Source organism: Heterodontus francisci, chromosome 16 (genome assembly GCF_036365525.1).
Source record: "Heterodontus francisci isolate sHetFra1 chromosome 16, sHetFra1.hap1, whole genome shotgun sequence".
NCBI classification, from domain to species: Eukaryota; Metazoa; Chordata; class Chondrichthyes; order Heterodontiformes; family Heterodontidae; genus Heterodontus; species Heterodontus francisci.
Window position 1 is genome coordinate 52,383,409 of NC_090386.1, and position 20,655 is coordinate 52,404,063.

The 20,655-nt window shown below is 39.7% G+C and overlaps 1 protein-coding gene across 2 annotated transcripts in view; it reads right to left on the minus strand.

Moving 5' to 3' along the window:
* Positions 1-5,764: 5,764 nt before the first annotated feature.
* LOC137378098 (tyrosine-protein phosphatase non-receptor type 1-like) overlaps positions 5,765-20,655 on the minus strand; it is a 169,902-nt gene continuing 155,011 nt past the window's right edge. For both annotated transcript variants that reach the window (XM_068048193.1, XM_068048194.1), the window contains 4 exons: positions 16,242-16,451; positions 15,008-15,169; positions 12,531-12,748; positions 5,765-10,821 (listed from right to left, as the gene is read on the minus strand). In XM_068048193.1, the coding sequence (XP_067904294.1) occupies positions 10,605-10,821; positions 12,531-12,748; positions 15,008-15,169; positions 16,242-16,451 (807 nt within the window). In that variant the 3' untranslated portion in view covers positions 5,765-10,604. The remainder of the gene's footprint in view (positions 10,822-12,530; positions 12,749-15,007; positions 15,170-16,241; positions 16,452-20,655) is intronic.

A 20,655-nucleotide genomic window follows, 5' to 3' on the forward strand; every position in this document is an offset into this window, starting at 1 on the left:
TGATAGATCCATAGTTACCCCAGTCTGTCTTCTCAGAATACTACTTATGAACATGTGAATTAGGAGCAGGAGTAGGCCATTCATCCCCTTTGTGCCTGCTCCCCCATTTAACAAGATCATGGCTGATCTATTGTGGCCTCAATTCCACTTTCCCACCTACCTCCCAAACCTTTTGACTCCCTTGTTTGTCAAGAATTTATCTACCTCTGCCTTAAAAATACTTAATGACCCTGCCTCCACTGCTCTCTGGGAAGAGAATTCCAAAGACTCACTACCCTCAGAAGAAATTTCTCCTCATCTCCATCCTAAATGGGCTATCCCTTATTTTTAAACCGTGTCCCATAGTTCTAGTCTCTCCCTAAGGGGAAACATCAGTTCAGCATCCACCCGGTCAAGTCCCCTTGGGATCATATGTTTTAGTAAGATCACCTCTCATTCTTCTAAACTCCAACGGATACAGACCTTTCATCTCCAACCTTTCCTTATAAGAAAACCCTCTCATCCCAGCTATCAGTCAATTGAACCTTCCCTGTACTATCTCTAAAGCATTTATATCCTTTCTTAAATAAGGAGACCAAAACTGTACACTGTACTCTAGATGTGGTCTCATCAATACGTTATACAACTGTAGCAAAACATCCCTACTTTTATATTCCATTTCATTCGCGATAAATGATAACATTCTATGAGCTTTCCTAATTACATGCTGTACCTGCATACTAACCTGTTGCGATTCATGCACCAGGCCACCCAGATCCCTCTGCATCTCAGAACTCAGCAGTATCTCACCATTTAGAAAATATGCTTCTTTTCTATTCTTCCTGCCAACGTGGACAATTTTACACTTTCCCAATCAAATCTGGAGTCAGACAGGGCTGTCCTCTCTCCCCTGTCTTGTTTGTTTGCTGTATCGAACCCTTTGCTGAGTCCATTAGGAAGGATGCGAGCATAAGAGGGGTGACAATCCCAGGCAGTGGAGGCACTCAGGTTAAAACCTCCCTGTACATGGACAATGTCGCAGTCTTCTGCTCAGATTCACTATCTGTTGATGATGAGCATCTGCGACCAGTTCGAACTGGCTTCGGGAGCCAAAGTAAATCATGGCAAGAGCAAGGCCATGTTCTTTGGGAACTGGGCTAACTGATCCCTTGTCCCCTTCACCGTCAGGTCAGACCACCTGAAGGTTCTGGGGATATGGTTTGGAGGGGCTAGGGCTTGAGCCAAAAACTAGGAGGAGGGAGGAGTCAGGGTGCATCATAAGCTGAGCATGTGGGAGCAGTGATCTCTCTCCATTGTGGGTAAGAGCCTGGTCATCAATTGTTACTGTACGTGGCGCAGGTATGGCCCATTTCCCACTCCTGCGCTGTGGCGGTCACCCAAGCCATTTTCCGCTTTATCTGGAGATGCAAAATGGACTGGATCCGGAGGGACATGATGTTCAAACCTCTGGATAAAGGGAGAAAAAAGTATCCAACTTCGCCCTCATCCTGATGACCACCTTCGTGTGCGGCTGCATCAAGCTGTGTGTAGACCTCCAGTACGCAAACACCAAGTGTCACTACATGCTGAGGTTCTAACTGTCCCACATTATACTCCATTTGCCAATTCTTTGCGCACGCACTTAACCTATCTATAATCCCTTTGTAGCCCCCTTATGTCCTCTTCACAAGTTACTTTCCTATCTTTGTGTCATCAGCAAATTTAGCAACCATACATTCAGTCCCTTCATCCAAGTCATTGATATAAATTTTAAATAGTTGAGGCCACAGCACTGATCCTTGTGGCACACCACTCGTTACATCTTGCCAACCCAAAAATGACCCATTTATTCCTACTCTCTGCTTCCTGTTAGCCAACCAGTCCTTTATCCATGCTAATATTTCACCCCCTACATCATGAATTCTTATTTTACTTAGTAACCTTTGATATGGCACCTTGTGAAATGCCTTTGGGAAATTCATGTACATCACATCCACACACGTTTCCCCCTTTATTCACATTTGTTACTTTGTCAAAGGACTTCAATAAATTGGTCAAACATGATTTCCCTTTCATAAAACCATGTTGACTCTGTCTGATTGCATTGAGATTTTCTAAGTGCCCTGCTATAAGCTCAATAATAGAATCCATATGACAGATGTTAAGATATCTGGCCTATAGTTTCCTGCTTTCTGTCTCCCTCCTTTCTTGAATAGAGGAGTCACGTTCACCATTTTCCAATCTGATGGGACCTTTCCAGAATCTAGGGAATTTTGGAAAATTAAAACCAATGTATCTACTATCTCAGCAACCCTTTAAGATCCTAGGATGAAGTCCATCAGGATGTGGGGACTTGTCAGCTTTTAGTTCTAATATTTTTTCAGAACCCTTTCCCTGGGGATTGTAATTAAGCTCCTCCCTCCCTTTCACCCCCTGATTCACAATTATTCCTGGGATGTTATTTGTATCCTGTCTTCACTGTAGAGATGCAAAATATCTGTTCAATTCATCTCCTTATTTTCCATAATTAATTTCCCACTTTCTATAGACGACCAAAGCTCACACTACTTACTCTTTTCCTTTTTAAATACCTGTAGAAACTCTTGCTATCCATTTTTATATTTCTAGCTAGCTTTCTCTCTTACTCAAATTTCTCCCTCATTAACCTTTTAGTCATTAGTTGCCACTCATCTTTGTGGAATTCTATGCTTTTTCTTTTAATTTGATACGGTCTTTAACTTCCTTAATTAGCCTTGAATGGAGTGTTCTTCCCTTAGTCTTTTTTTCTCACTGGAATGTATCTTTTGAGTATTCTGAAATATCTCCTTAAATGTCTGCCACTGCATCTCTACTGACCTACCCCTTAACCCGATTTGCCTGTTTAGCTAGCGCTGCCTTCATACCCTCATAATCCCCCTAACGCTAGTCTTAGATTTGCCCTTCTCTCCCTCAAACTGAATGTGAAATTCAATCATATCATGATCACTGCTACCTAGGGGCGCCTTCAATATGGGTCATTAATTAATCCGGTCTCATTGCACAGTACCAGCTCTACTATAGCTTGCTCTTTGGTTGGCTTCAGAATGTGCTGCTCCAAGAAACACTTGTGTGTTTTTGACCCATATTATGCCAAATAGAGCTGAGTTGTTCCCCAGTGACTTATGGACTTGCTCAAAACAGAATTCCCAATATCATAACTGCACTCTCAAGGTCAGAAGTACTTGGACTAGAATAACTTTGTCATCAGACAGTATATTATGCCCTACCTAAAGGCTTTTAAGATGGATAGTCTAACAGCCCATGGGATCCAGCTTTGGGAACAAAGTGTTTTATTTTTCTGGTCAGAAGAGACTAGAGACCATCTTGATGTGGATTAGTCACATAACTAAGTTTGATATTGTTCCACACAGAATTTGACTAACTTGGCATGATTATCTTCTGTAGATCTGCAGCATAAATTTCAAAGACTTGGGGGAGTGCAGCTACTGTTTATATAAATGTCTATCAGGATGGGCAAAATTTGAAACTTAAGTCATTTCATCGCAGCAAAACAATTCTCTATTGAGAAGATTTTGAGAGAAATCAGAACTTCATTATAGTTAGGACAATATAAAGGCTTCAAATTTTGGAAACAGCTGATTTTGTATAAAATGATGAACACATCTAGGAATGGGTTTTAAAGATGAGAAATTCTGACTCTTTTATTACTTCAAAGGTTTTAAACATCTGAGTTATACTTTGGATACTACGTCAATGCTCCAAATGTTAAGCATAAAACATTACCAATTTCTCTAGAATCAAAACTAGAACTGGTAGGAAAGTAATACATATCACATCATTGGGATGATAGGAAGATAGCACTTTCGTTAAAAAAAAAATCAAGGCCCAATTATGCGTTTAATCTCTAGTCAATACTGAACAATGAGCTGAGAATCATTTGGCTTCTACTCAATATCTCCTCCCTGAATCTCATCATTGTGTGGCACAATGCAATGGCATGTGAAAGCATGTAACAATCCTTTCTAGTTCGAGAAAATTAATTTTCTAAACTAAACCAGTAACAGAATAAAGATGAACTTTTGCATTACAGTTCTCAAATTTCAAGGAGTTTTTGTTGCTGCTGCTAGTTTTAGAGAGCTAAATGGCAAGTTGATGTATGTGCAGGGGAAAGGGGGTGGTGTTGGTGGGTGATGGGTGAACAGAGCAGTGAAAAGCATTGAAATGAATAAGAGTATAATGAGGTATGTTCATTATATCTTCAAATTGCAAATTATGCTAAGATCAGATTTTTCTGACCATTGGGTAATTCTACTGCACAGTATCTTTTAACTGTTATGCAACCATTAGTTTAAACAACAGATCACTCACTTTTATTGGTTTGAGACCCAGTCTCCACTTCCCTGCGAGGATGAATGCAATTCAATCTGAGGCAACCCATTATATTTTTCGCCTGACAATAGGGTCAAAATTGAGTCATTCTACAAAAGGCTGGCTCTATTAATTCTAAAGCTCAGATGACTCTCTCCTTGCAAATGAAAAACAAACAAAATCAGAAACATGGACGAAAACAGCAGCTGGATTATGAAAAGTAAAGGCCAACTGCTAAACATGGAGCTTTTTCATCAAAAATCAGTTGAAATGCGTGAACAAAGACATTTGCATAATCATTATGGCACAGAAGGAGGCTATTGGGCTGATCAGGTCCATGTCAGCTCTCCGTAGAGCAATCCAGTTCCATTCCCCTGCTCTATCCCTGTAAGTCTATTTTCCTCAAGTGCTTATCCAATTTCCTTTTGAAATCATTCATTGTCTCTACTTCCACCACCCTTGTCGGCAGCGAGTTCAGGTTATTACCACTCACTGCTTAAAAAAGTTCTTCTTCACATACCCCCTGCACATCTTGCCTAAAACCTCAAAACCTACGTCAGGTGGTTGAGCTGCTCCTTGAAGAGTAAATTAACTTATCGTAGATACCTTTCATTTCAGCACAACTTCTAGTTAACACATTATCTGTAGCCTCAACTGAGATGGCAATGTCTGGAGCTGAATGTCAATGGGATGATTAGGTGGGTAGGTATGTGGAAAAATGTCAACAACATGATTCAGTTTTACCAACAAATGTGGGCATTCATACATTCTTATCTCCCCTTAACTTAATTATTCAAGAGTTTCGCAAGTAGTTGGAATCTAGCCAATTCACTTTTCATGGTTCTCTAGTTAATTTGTCTGAAGACCCTGGTAATAAAAGATTTAAAATTTGTTTCAGAAAGGAGAGGATTTTTGTACCCTGAAGTCTAACTTTTTTTTTGAAGTTATGTTACAAGGGTCCTGGAATCTTCCTCGTAGCTGCAGTCAACAAACTCCAAAGAGCAGCAGCTGAGAGAAACTTACTGTACAGTCATGATCCACAAAAGACGACTTGTATGTTAGAAATGCATAGTGTGGACCAGCTTGAGCAGCAAATAAATGCTGTGCATGGCTAAGGGTGTGTTAATGAATGCATGGTAACAGAGGTGGAAGTACACATGGAATTGAAAAAGAAAGAACCTTTAACAATGAAACAAAGTCCTAAATTAATAATTGCTGCAGTTGAATGCAAGCTCAGAAGAATCTTCCACATTTTTGATTGACAATTGGATGATAATCAAAAGTGATAATTATAAAATAAACATTTGCTTTATTTCACACTGCTTTAAAACTAGATCACCAAGACTTTCAAGTTTATAACTGGAGGTGTTGAGGTTTGCAGTTTAAAATGTCACATATACCACAATAGAACAAGAGGTTTGCTTTCAAATTGGTTTTATTTTGAATTAATGATTTATGTGGTGCACTTGAAAGCCAGCTTGTAAAATTTAAAATGGTTCTGCAAAGTCTGTAAATGCTCAAAAGCCTCAGACCCTATTTCTTTGTTAAATGGTTGAATATAAAACCGTAGAAAATCATACAATATCAATACATGCAGAAGTGGCTAATGCTGCCTAGAAAACAATAGTTATTCTTAGTCTACAAGATACTGTACAAGAAAAGGAAGTAAAATACATGAAGCCGTTTACTTCTGTGGCAAAAAGCTAATCAAAATGTGAAAGTCAAGTAGAAATATGTTAAAAGATCACACCAGCTTAAGTAAAAAAAAAATCAGTGTATCTCAAATGTTCTTTTTAAGATTATAGGTACAGAAAAGTGCAACTTTTAGCTCCCAAGTGCTTTACCTGCAATTTACATAAAGAGACCAGACTGTTAAAAAATGGCGCACAGTTTGCATTTCATAATTCTGGGAGTGGGCTGTTTAGCATTGCACGTTGTTCGACAGTGCACTTAGGAGAGGACATTCAATAATCAAACTTTTACTGTTTTATTTGAAGTCATGCTGTTGACAAACACTTAGTGCAAACAATTAATTTATAATTTTAAATTAAAAGCTACAACTCCACTGTGAAATTTTATAAAAATAAGCTGGGTGTTCAACATATCACAATGAAAAGTTGGAATTTAAAAAAATTGTATATATTTGGTCCAAAAATACTTCAATAAAAACAAAAACAATTCCAGTTAAGTCAGACACATCCCTGAAATTTGTGGAAACTAGTGTGATCTTATAGAATTTGTTGTTAACCATTTAAAAAAAAAATCACATTGCTGGGAAGATACCAGGAGAAAGAGAGACAGCAGCACTCGTGCTCTGACCTAGAAGAATTCTCAGCAACACTGGACCTAAGAATTGTGTCGTCTGTAAGGCCATACAAATAAAATACTGAACAGATTTCTCTATTCCTTAGCTATTTAAAAGTACAGAAAATAAAAATCTACTCAATTACACAGAGAAAATACCTTTACATAATTTTAAGACCCATAGATGAATTATATCTGATGTCATGTTACAGATAATGGCTATTGCAATACTGTCACTTGAATGGATGCTGGGTCACATCATTCACCACACTATAGCAGTTTGTGGCAAAAAGGTAGTATGACCTATATGTTTTCCAGCTTAAAGAAAAAGACAATTAAGTTACTCAGACTTTAAACAGTGCAATAGATCATCCATTGCAAGTCGCGAGCAAGTGGTGTTTACAATAGAATTCTTTTTAACTAATAATTTTTTGTACTTTCCTGCAGCATCCCTTGATTAGATTGTCGGCGTGCAAGTTATACTTTGGAGTTGCAAATCACTCCAATTGGTACTGAATCAGAAGCTTAATTTGGCCAATGGTTTGATGGATCAATTGGAAATCCATGCACTGATGATATACAGAGAAATCCTACTCCAAAGATAATTATGTTTGGATTGATAGCTAAACTAAAATCAAGAAATAAATTGCAAAGAGATTTTTTTTTTTTAAAGTGTGATCAAATAAGTCATTGTGCAGACAATTATATCTGGGGGCACTGGTTTCTATTAATCTAAAAGACACATTCCAGTCCATCTTATGAAATGAATAGAAGGGCAAGATTAATATTCATTATACAGAGGTAGCCATCACACTAACTGAATTACATTCTATCTAAATGAATGGTGATGCAGGTGTTTATAATACAGCTTCCACAATATTGAGCAATTATCTCCCATCTATAGCTTCTTTTGCAGAATTGGTTGTACATTGAATTTTGGGTTGGCTTAAACCGTTAAACTTAAGATCTCTAAATGATAAACCTTAGTATTCAAATACTGATTGTGTGCTTGTTCATTGAAAATCTGCTAGATATCCTAGACCAAAATTCACACACCTTTACCTTTGCATATTCGACCAAATTCAATTATTATAGCTTAAATAAACCAAAGTATTCTAATTACAAGCTGTTATTTTCACAAAGATAGATCAAAAAGATAATTTCATAAGCCAGTAATTACATTTGTTGCTAATGAGAATATTGATCACTCCAAATTAATGCAAGGTTGAATTAGGCTTCCATACACACATCTGCCAGATTTCAGCATCAATGACTATAAACTGCTCAGGCTACACAGTGTTTGTTCTCCACCATTGTATACCTATCACCCTTCTTTCCTAGTTTAGCCAAAGTTACAGAATAGTTTGGGGGCAAGGATTTCTCCATACTTAACATATGCTACTCTTCAAATGATATTCCATGAGATGTATGTCCTATATATTTGTGCACCAGGTTGAGATAACATATCTAAATTCTAAACTTTATTCAAAATTCCATTTGGAATTGTACACAATCTAATTAAAAGGCAATGAACTGGTTATCTGGTATACAATGTTGATACTGAACAGCACTAAAAATTACAATGGTGTGTACCTTACTTCCTTTCCGAATAGAGAAGAAAAAGTACAACTCCCTGGTAAAATTATTGAAGATCAACTCTTCTAAAGACTCCATGCTCAATCATATTTTGTGGAAAATTTACATTTTATTAATGGTCCACAATCTGTTCATAGTATCAAAATGTGCAAAATATTCAATACCACAATCTGATTGATTAATCTGTTCAATTATCTTATTGGTATGACCATGCTGTAAAGAGCAAGAGAATTTTAATTAAGGCATGTAGCACAGCAGCTCAATAGCTTGTTTACATTAAAGCGGCTATTTAGCATTTTCTGTCATTTAAGAGGTATACCAACACACCCACCTTTTAAACCTTCTGTACATACACCCAAACTACATAATTATACAAGAACCTTTTAGTTTAAAATCTTACAATCTGAGCTTTATTCATTACTCACTTCTGCTAGATTGAACTGGAGTAGTAATAACTCAGCATTGAGGGTTTAGCAATGATTTAGGCTTTTAAAAGTAGACTTTGCTGGTTGAAACTCTACACAGTGCCTCAAGTCAGCCAAAAACCTGGCAATGTATACAATAGGAGTCACTAGGTTAGCAAATCACATTCCTGTACCAAGATGATGGAAGCCAGTTGAGAGCCATACCTGAAAAATATCTCCAAAAGCTCAATCTTTTCCACCAAATTTAAACACTTGTAGAACTACATCCTGCTTAAGACAGCAGAAAGTGAGATGTGAACAAGCCCTGTAGACAATTTTGGAATGTTTGAACTGGATGCTACATACTTGAAATGTGCCAAACATCTCAAATACACTGATTAGAAAAAAAAGACACTCTTGATGTATATACACACACATGCCTTAATAGATTCAGACACAGGTATGCTAGCTTTTATACAAACACCCACCATGGAAATCAGCCACTGAAGTAGTAACTTTTCAGTGTCGTCTCATAACCACTGCCACTATTACCAACCAGAACAACCATGCAATTATTTTCAACATATGCTACACATGTTCACAGTAGTAATTAAGATATACATCTTTCATCTTCCAAGCAATTTCATATTTAATGATGCTAATGGAGTCTGCATGCATTCTACTACACTGGTGTTTTACAATGTACATCCAGACCATTGACAATCATTCAACAAAGCAATGCTACAGCTTACACACTCTGATTTCCTATTATATATTATTAGTATTCCCCGTATTTCGATATACATGATCCAAAAATGTCAATTCTTTTATTTTCTTAAGACAACAGAACTATATACTGACTACTTACAATTTTCCCTCAGATTAAGTACTGGTACCTTATACTTTACAGGGCAGGTGGCGGTCAGCTTCCAGTACTGGCGTGAGGTATCTTATTTTACTTTTCTATGAGCCTTTGATACAAGGCTCTGAAGAAAATTTTTTATTTTTTTTTAAATACACTGGTGGTTAAAAAATTGCTGACTACAGTTACAAATAAATATGGAGTGAAAGATGTTCAGTTTCAGACGTAATAGTTTAAGTTTTATTTGTGGTGCAGCTGTAAAAATGCTGGTGGAAATGTTTTGCATTTTGTTGTATTACCCTCCCCATTATACGGTTATTGAATAGGGAAAGGGTATAAGCCAGTTAATTCACTTTGCTTTCAAATGGTTTGTGCAAGGAAGAAAGCAAGCACATGTGTAATGCAAAAAGTTTAACACAGAGTTGGAGGTTTATTTTGCTGGGATACCCTGAGCAGCAGTGGAAGCCTCGTAGCAGACCTGTTTTAACAAAAGCAGCAATATAAAGCCAAAGCTTTGCTGAGATTAATGCAATTTCACCGCAGACGCAGCCCAAACATTATATGAAAAAAATATATTTTTGACTATTAAAAGGTGTTTGGAAAGAAAACAAAAGTTTAACATAAATGCTACATTTTGTTTCCAAAGAATATACTGGACATTTTTCAGATTTGGATGATAAAAATGGCACAAATGACAAATATTACAATCATGAATTAAGTATGCTTGGGTTACAGGATATGTATTTTTCTGAACATGATTCTTAATTTCTCAACATTAAAAGAACGCAATGTAGAACACCCTCCCTCCCCTATCCTGGTCCGCGCGTGCGCACACAAAAAAAGACCTATTTGGCATTTTTACTGCTTTCTCCTGAATATTCAAGGCCCTGAGATTTGAATGTTATGCAATGGGACCACGGGACGACAACAACAAACCATAGTGCATCATCATATCCCTATAATCACACCCAAGCTCCAGCCTCAGAAACTAGGTTTGCTTAAGACATGGACCCTCCAGCTTTTCAAAACATCAAATATTTTATAGGCTTTACTGTACTGGATAATACATACATTATCCTCCAGGGTATTTGTCAATGGAAGCATGCCCTGTAACAGAGGTAAGCCCCAGCTGTAACAGCAGTGACCACACATACATTAACCACAAAAGGTTTCCAATGTAACCATGAGTTTGTCTCCTCCACCACCTCCTCATCTTCTTCACTTCTTCTTGGATTCACCTGTTGACTTGTCTGCGTGGGTAGAGATGCACTTTCTCCAATGTGCCTCTTCCGAAGTTCTGGTTCTGAACTGAAAGGACAAAGCAAATAAAGAATTGAGAACCATACATACTTTATATTACTGGCTGATGGTTTCTACATCTGATATATTGTAAATTTCAATGCATATTATGTTGGGTGTTTTTCAGATTTGGACAAAAAAATGGCACAATATTAACACTAATTATGAATCAAATACGCTAGGGTTGTAAAATGTGCATTTTTCTGAAGATTCTTAATTTCTCATTAAAAGAATGCAATGTACAACACACACAAAAGCTGCCTGGCATTTTTACACCTTCCTGCTGAATATTTAAGGCACTGAGAATGAATGCTATGTTCTCAGGACGATAGGACTACCACAAACCATAGTAAAATCATCTTATACCTATAATCCCACCCAAGCCCCAGCCTCAGAAACTAGGTTTGATTCTTCAGCCATAGACTCTGCAGCTTTGATTTTTGCAAATAGCTTATATGCTTTACTGTGTTGTGCGGCCAAGTACACATTCTGGCCAAGTTTTTCTAGTTGTGGTCCCATATTAGACAACCATAATTACAAAATGGTTCATCACTTCTGAAAACTTGCACCTTGTTATGCCAACTATTCATTTGAATTGAACACAACTGTTCAAATAATTAACAGAACACCATGCCAACAAAAAACGGTCCCTGTTACCATTACCTGGAAAACAGAAGTATATATAATCTGCAGAAGAGGGTCTGTTCCAGAACCATCTAAACAAACAATATTCACTTAGTGAAAAAATATTGTAGCATGGCAGTATATATGTAACAATTGTTTTGCTATTGCTTCTTTTTCCCCAAATTTGTTACAAAATTCAATAGATTCTTCAACTACAATAAATAAGCGATAGAGAAACACCCCACCAGAGAGAAACCTATACCAAGAAATTCAAAAGAGGCATTTTGATCTTTTTATGCTTTGAAAGTGTAGTTAAATCACTCAGCACTCAGTTTTTAAACCTTGTTTCAAGTTGTTGCTAAATCAGCCCAAGGCCCAATTGCCAGCTCACTAAAATAGGAATTACTAACAAATTATAATTAACAGAAACAATGCAAAAGGAAGTGAGTATTTGGTACAGTCATACTCATCCCAGTTTAAGGCAGTTGTGGCCCAAGCAAATTTCTCTGCCAATTGCCCCAAATTCCAAGGATTATCTTTGATATGTAACAGATAGATGGATTAGTTTCTCAGGTAAAAAAGTACAATTTTGATTTACAAGAGAACAGTATAAAAAGTTAAACCATTTACCTTTAAATGACTGTTTACTGAATGTATCCATCTTCATTTTGGACTCAAATACAGTACATATTCAATGACTCTTGCAGTTTAATTGCCCACACCTTAACTGTGAGCGGAAACTTTCAAACAATACTGTTGCAATGCAGAGCTGCTGACTCATGATTGACTAAACTTGGGAAGGCCAGTTAGTAGCTTACCAGATAACTGAGGCAGGAGGAGACATGTTAACAAACATATCTAAGATTGCTCCTCCAAGCACCTTTTAGGAGTTATTTCCTTACTAAGCACTAACATATTCTGCACCAGCAAATTTAAACTTCTTTCCCCTGCAAATATCTTTCAAATTTGAATGTAAATGTGAGAAGGTACTCAAATGTACAATAATGAGTTGTGGAAGAAAAAACCGTAACCAGTTGCATGATTTTACATTGCTTTACTATAACTGTTCAGAGTAAATTAGTCCTTATAAATACCTTTCTGCTCTCGACCCGTTAAGTTGGTTCATCGTGCCATCGTGAATTCCTTCCATTTTCTCTTCACACATTCTCTCATCTGGGTCTGCACAACATATCCTGTGATCTGGCGTTTTTCCATTGGGTGTCTCAATTGCTCGTTTTGGAGGCCGTGGAGGTGGAGGACTATGCTCTGGAGGTGGCTCAAGATCTTCATTAGACAGCTCTTTCCACTGTTCCTTAAAATTTAAGAAAGCAAGGTTTAAAAGATAATCAAGTGGCTGATCATGCAAATTATTTTCTTCCTCTACTTTTCTCCTCATTGCTCCGTCTTATGTTGTATAAGGTTCCATCATTACAGACAGTTATTTGACATATTTGAACGTAGAAAGTTAGCATAATGAGTGTAGGGAAAGAACAGTTCAGCCTAATCCTGTACTAACCAGATATCCATAGACGTGGAATTTTCCAGCAGAATGAGATCACTGCACAGGAATTAGGTGCAGAAACAGTTGATGTTTCTCTTCAACACAGCTCAACACATCAGGCTAAATTTAGTGACTCCACTAATAGCTTAGCTGAGACCAGCGAACTACGCATTCACTAGAAACTGAACCCAGGATCTTCCTGGTCTGCAGGCTCCATCCACACCACAGTTAACTGACCCACCCATATACCTACACAGTAGTCAGTCATTCAAATTTTTTGTAGTTTTCAAATAGAATACTGACATCATTGTGCAGTATTAAAACTCAGGCACAGATCAGTATCCTCTACAAAACCAAAATTAATTTTCCATTTCCTATGCCAACTACTGTTGTGCCTCAAATGAGTCTGTTAAATTAGATCAATTTCACTTCAAGTTATGGACAGTTTAGTGCTTTGCAAAGCCATTTAAGAAAACAGTTGAGACTATTCAAAGTCATTTCTTTTAAGAATTGTTGGAGAAAGGGAGAGTGAAACTATAGATAGATATGATCATCCCATATTCTTGGTTGGATATGAAACCATTTGGGAGTGTAGAATTCTGGTCCACTATGTCAGATATGGTGAGCTTTCATGTCTGCTGCAGAAGTAAATACTGAGCAGAGGCTAGCCACTTCATTTACTCAGTAAGGCAGCTTCATAAAGACAGCACTTTCAGCAGATCACGTCTTGTGTAGAACAGGGCTTGCCACATGGATAAAATATTTAACGATAAAGGGTTTTAGTTTCTTGTATTTTACTTTGTCATATGGTGCATATGCATTTGTATATATTACTAAAAGCCCAGCACAAGACACAACAGATAACTTAGCTATCAATGCATTAACTAAATATTAAGTTTTGTTAACTTTTGCTGATATTTTGGTTTAGAAACCAATGGCAAATTATGCTGCTTGCACCAGTTTAGGCCAGTGTCAGAAGGCTGCAGATTCAAGCTCTACTCCAGCCTTGAGCACATATTTCAATGCACAAAGGGAGTGCAGCACGGTTGGAGGTGGCACCCTTTCAAGTAACCTATTAAGGTAACACTCCATCTGCCTGTTCAGGCGTGTGCAAAAGATTCCATGGTACTATCTGAAGACAACTAGTGAAGTGCCAACATTTATCCCTCAACTAACACCACTATAATAGAAAATGGTGCACTGATATGGAACACAGAAGTCCGAGTGTTTCAAGCCTGTGTCCTTAGTACCTTGCTCTATGGCAGCGAGGCCTGGACAACGTATGCCAGCTAAGAGCAATGCCTCAACGCATTCCATCTTCGCTGTCTCTGGAGAATCTCTGGCATCAGGTGGCAGGACTATATCGCCAACAAAAGTCCTCGAGGCAGCCAACATCCCCAGCATGTACGCTCTACTGAGCCAGCAGTGCTCGAGATGGCTTGGCCATGTGAGCCACATGGAAAATAGCAGGATCTCCAAGGACGTACTGGACAGCGAGCGTGTCACTGGTATCAGACCCACCGGTCGTCCACGTCTCCGCTTTAAAGACGTTTACAAACACGACATGAAGTCCTGCGACACTCACCACAAGTAGTGGCAGCCAGTTGCCAGCGATTGCCAGAGCGGCGGACAGCCATCAAGGTGGGGCTGAAGAGAGGTGAGTTGAAGAGACTCAGCAGTTAGCAGGAAAAGAGACAGAAGTGTAAGGAGAACACCAACTGTGTAACAGCCCCGACAACCAACTTCACCTGTAGAAGAGTCTGTCACTCTAGAATTGGCCTTTATAGCCACTCCAGGCGCTGCTCCACAAACCACTGACCACCTCTAGGCACTTGCCCATTGTCTCTCGAGACAAGGAGGCCAAAAAAGGAGAAAAAAAAAGGATCTAATGTGCCCTTTGTGGCACCTTGATGTGCATAAACAGGCTGCTATATTTGTCTATATTGCACCTCAAAAAATTATTTTGTTGGGTTAGAAGTGCTTCAACATATCCTGTGTTCAGTGCTATACAAATGCAAGTTTTTTTTTACTGTTATCAAATTAATGAACACATTTGAATTAATTACTTACTTGTACAGAGGAGTCTCCCATAATGAATTTTGCCCCTTCAATGATAGCCATGTAGGAGAAACGCATTTGATCAGCTGTTTGAATGAGGCCCATACGGTATTTCCTCATTTCCAGTAAAACTTGTTTAATATCCACGGACAATGGATCCTTCCGCTTGTCCATCTGCCAATGAAATGAGTCAAACACTGGTATTAAATCAAGAAAATCACAGTTGAATTACACAGTTCCAATCATTCTCGTTTGACTTCTTTGGGACAGCAATGTATCCTTACTGCTTGTTACAGTTTCTCTGTATAACAAGTGCACGCAAGTGTACATGAGTGCAGGTGTGTTAAGGTGCACATGAGAGAGAACAAGTGCACAAATGTGTGTGAGTGAAGAAGATGAACCACTTAAATTGGAATAGTTACACAATCAATCCCAGCTAACTGGCCAATTTCCCTGTATGTTGACTAATTTCCATTCAGTATTTTGCTGGATCTTAATTTCAAAATTAGTCCCTATAAGTATACATCTACATTAAGTGGCACTCCAGGTGGTAACTGAAGTGAGGATTGAGTCATGGTTATTTGCCTTGAATCTGGAGCATGGTTGCAATGCTTAGCTGTAAAGGACCCGTCACTTTAAAGCTACTAATATGTCCTATGGGAACCAAGCAATTTTACTTCTAAATGCCTGAGGCAAATTAGAGGGCAGTAAAATGTTTTCAAATTTTAGGCTGGATATCAATGACTTTCAAAAAGACAACTGTTTTCTCCAGTAACAAAATAATGACAGCTGGATTGACAACCTCTTTGCAAAAAATAAATATTCACTTAGCAAAATACTGAGCCTGCAGCAATATTTTCTCCAGAGATAAGTCGGAAAGCAAAACAAATGAATTTTTTTTTTAAAACTAAAAATGGGTTCTCAAACAGAAGTGATTCTCTTAATCAGCGGCTGCTCAAGTTGTTTATCTCCTTATTTTCTCTTGGGTTTTGAGAGCTTTTTCTGGCTGATAATTATATCCAGTACTTTTTCTGAGAATTAAGTATAACGTGCTGCTAGGAAATCCACAGTTTTGTTTACGCCACTTGTGTGTCCAGTAAGAGAAGTACATCATTGGACTAACAAATTTCCTTCCATGTATGCACTCAAAAATTACTCTCTAGGTTTTTGTTAAAAAGATAAAATACATTTTTAGACCAAGTCCAGAATTCTGTAAGAAATCAATATAAACTATAAATCTACTTACCAGGAGGAGGCAAGTATCGACCAGCGAGAAAGTGCCAGATCGTCCTATCCCTGCACTGCAGTGAACCACAACAGGTCCATGCTCTGGATTCAGTGAACCAGATTCCCTCACTTTGAAAAGGAAGTTAAGGAATGAAGCAGGAGATTCTGGAACTCCAAAATCAGGCCATGTGGTATAATGAAAGTGCAAAATTTCCCTGGTTTCTTTGGTCTGGATAGCAAAATGACAATGGAGGAATAAATAGGTCAATGCATAATGTGATGTTTGTATGTGATCCATTTTCAATTAAAAAGCTTTTAGCCCTATTTCTTCTAAAATACAAACTGCTTTGGAAATATAACTCATTATTGCTAACAGAACCAAGAAGAAACTAGGAACATCAGTGAGTTAACCAAATATAAACTGTTGACAGTATCTCGTGAAAACGGTGGGTTGAATTTTTACAGCTGGATCTCCATGGCAAGCTTCAAAAACGGCATGGCACACCACGGCGGCTCATTTACATGGAGGGGACGGAATGCCTGCCCCCGCTGACGTAGAGGGGGCGGGTGCTCCATCCCCGGCAATGGCGTCCGTGCTACCGCCATTTTTAAAGGCCATCAGGCCCTTCTGTATCACTTACATTTTTAAAGTCACAGCTTTTAAAAAAAATAAAATTACACATTTCTTCGCAGTACCAATCCCCCTCCATGACTAATCAGTTTATTTTTTGTATTTTCCCCCCAAAAAAGTAAACACTCGATCCTGACCTTCCCGCCCCCCCGAACTTTCTTTACTTTAACCTTCAACCCCGTCCCACCACTCCCTCCACTAATTCCATCAGTTTTTGCTGTTTCCCACCCTCCCCCAGCCCTGAAAACTTCACACCTCCTGCCTCCCCACCAGCGTTCCACCTCGGTCTCCGAATGGAGATCCGAAGGCGTGGGAGTTCTGGCAGCCGGCTGGAATATCGGAGTGGGACGGTTATCACTATAAGTTAGGTCATTATTCACGTAATTTAAATTCATTAGCATTTTAATTAGGTCCCCGTCGACAAGCAGCAGGGGGGCTGCCACAAGGCCTCACCGGGAGATATTTTCCAGGCCTCCCCTCTACCACCACAACTTCCAATGTCAGGGGGCTGGTAAAATCCAGCCCCATGTATTTCACTATTAGAAATTAATAGGCAATGCTAAATACATAAACCATTGGATTTCGTATTTTCAAATACATTAATCTCACTCGCTTTAGAAATTGAGTGCATTATCCCATTGACAACTGCATCTCAAAGTTTTTAGCAACCAAACAGACCATAGATATTCAGGTACTGCAGCAATGCTACATCCAAAATAGTTTCAAAATTTTTTTCTCAATACTGCTAACTGAAATATTATTTCTACAACAGGATTAACGAACAAATATTTGCCAAATTGCAGGGCTCAGTATTGTATTCAGCCACGCAGGCCAAGGGGGTTCCTTGGTTCCATTCCTGGCCCACAATGATTTAGATTATATTAGTTGGGACAATACAATTGGTTTTACCCCTTGGGCTAGGAAGAGAGGAAAAAAATAATCAGGGCTCTCATTTCAGACTGCTAACAAATGGTCCAGATTGAAAAGTGATTGTATGTACAGGTCAGGTGAGGGTGAGGTTAAATTCAGCTGTGATTCCCTTCATAGTTAAACAGCTTCCCAACATACAACATTGTGCGCCAGTTGTGCCTCAGTTGGTAGCTCCTTCGTCTCGGAGTCAGAAGGTTGTGGGTTCAAGTCCCATTCCACAGACTTAAGCACAAAAATTTAGGCCGACACTCCTGTACTGAGGGATTGCTGCATTGTTGGAGGTGCTGTCTTGTAGATGAGAAGTCAAAGCAAGGCCCTGTTTTGCATGCTCAGCTGAACGTAAAGGATCCCATGGCACGATCTTGAAGATCAGTGGGGGGAGTTAACCCCTGTGTCCTGGCCAATATTTATCCCTCAATTAACATATCAAAAACAGATTATCCAGTCATTGTCACATTGCTGTTTGTGTGACCCTGCTGTGTGCAAATTGGCTGCTGCATTTCCCACATTACAATGGTGACTACACTTAAAGTAGTTCATTGGCTTGGGTTTGTGCATGAAGAATTGCACCCATGGACACGTACCCCAGTGATAACCAGTATCATCCAGAGAGATTCTATAGCTCACTGCAGTTATAGTTGATTTATGACAGATAGTCAAAAAACTTCTGAACATCCAGCAAGTGTGCAGCTTACTTTCAGCCACCATCAAAACACAGATTGGGATCAGCTTTATTGCATATTCTTGCCTTTCAGTACAGCCAAAATAGGAATATAAAAAAAGTGAAAAGTTAAAGCTTGCACAATTTTAAAACCAAGTTGGAAATATGAACATAAAAAAACCAGGAACCTCAAAAGGTAAAATCAAACGCATTTGGCTCAGCCTCCAACTGCATATCACTAAGACGGCCTGTTTCCACCTCTCTAACATTGCCCAACTCCAGCCCTGCCTCAGCTCATCAGCTGTTGAAGCCCTCATTCATACCTTTACCCCTAGACTTGACTATTGCAACGCACTCCCGGCCGGCCTCCCACATTCTATCCTTCGTAATTTTGAGGTCATCCAAAACTATGCTGTCCGTGTCCTAACTCGCATCAAGTCCCAGTCACCCATCAACCCTGCGCTCACTGGCTCTCAGCCAAGTAATGCCTCGATTTAAAAAAGTTTCATCCTCATTTTCAAATCCCTCCATGTCCTCGCCCCTCCCAATCTCACAACTCTCCAGGATACTGCACTCATTTAAATCTGGTCTCGAGTCTTCCCGACTTTAAATGCTTCACCATTGGTGACTGTGCTTTCAGCTGAAAGCTTTAGAATTCCCTCCCTTCTTTGGCCTCCTTGTCTCGAGAGACAATGGGTAAGCGCCAGGAGGTGGTCAGTGGTTTGTGAAGCAGCGCCTGGAGTGGCTATAAAGGCCAATTCTAGAGTGACAGGCTCTTCCACAGGTGCTGCCAAAAATAGGTTGTCGGGAGCTGTTACACAGTTGGCTCTACCCTTGTGCTTCTGTCTTTTTTCCTGCCAACTGCTAAGTCTCTTCGACTTGCCACTCTTTAGCCCCGCCTTTATGGCTGTCCTCCAGCTCTGGCGATCACTGGCAACTGACTCCCATGACTTGTGATTAAAGTCACAGGACTTCATGTCGTGTTTGCGGACGTCTTTAAAGCGGAGACATGGACGGCCGGTGGGTCTGATACCAGGGATGAGCTCGTTGTACAATGTGTCCTTGGGGATCCTGCCATCTTCCATGCGGCTCACATGGCGAAGCCATCTCAAGCGCTGGTGGCTCAGTAGGGTGTATATGCTAGGGATGTTGGCTGCCTTGAGGACTTCTGCGTTGGAGATATGGTCCTGCCACCTGATGCCAAGGATTCTCCAGAGGCAGCGAAGATGGAATGAATTGAGACATCGCTCTTGGCTGACATACGTTCTCCAGCCCTCGCTGCCATAGAGTAAGGCACTGAGGACACAGGCTTGATACACTCGGACTTTTGTGTTCCGTGTCAGTGCGCCATTTTCCCACACTCTCTTGGCCAGTCTGGACATAGCAGCAGACGCCTTTCCCATGCACTTGTTGATTTCTGCATCGAGAAACAGGTTACTGGTGATAGTTGAGCCTAGGTAGGTGAACTCTGGAACCACTTCAAGAGCGTGGTTGCCGATATTGATGGATGGAGTATTTCCAACGTCCTGTCCCATGATGTTCGTTTTCTTGAGGCTGATGGTTAGGCCAAATTAGTTGCAGGCAGCCGCAATCCTGTTGATGAGTCTCTGCAGACACCCTTCTGTGTGAGATGTTAATGCAGCATCGTCAGCAAAGAGGAGTTCCCTGATGAGGACCTTCCATACTTTGGTCTTCGCTCATAGATGGGCAAGGTTGAACAACCTGCCATCTGATCTTGTGCGGAGGAAACATCCATCTTCTGAGGACTTGAACGCACGCGAGAGCAGCAGGGAGATGATGATCCCAAACAGTGTAGGTGAGAGAACACAGCCCTGTTTCACACCACTCAGGATAGGAAAGGGGTCTGATGAGGCGCTGCTATGTTGAATTGTGCCTTTCACGGAATGAGGTGATACTTAGTAGCTTTGGTAGACATCCGATCTTTGTTAGTAGTCTGAAGAGACCACGTCTGACAAGGTCAAAGGCTTTGGTGAGATCAATGAAAGCAACGTAGAGGGGCATCTGTTGTTCGCGGCATTTGTGCTGTAGCTGGCGAAGGGAGAACAGCATGTCAATGGTGGATCTCTCTGCTCAAAAGCCACACTGTGCCTCAGGGTAGACACAGCTCGGCCAGCTTCTGGAGCCTGTTTATAATGACTCGAGCGAAGTCTTTCCCCACTATGCTGAGCAGGGAGATTCTACGGTAGTTGT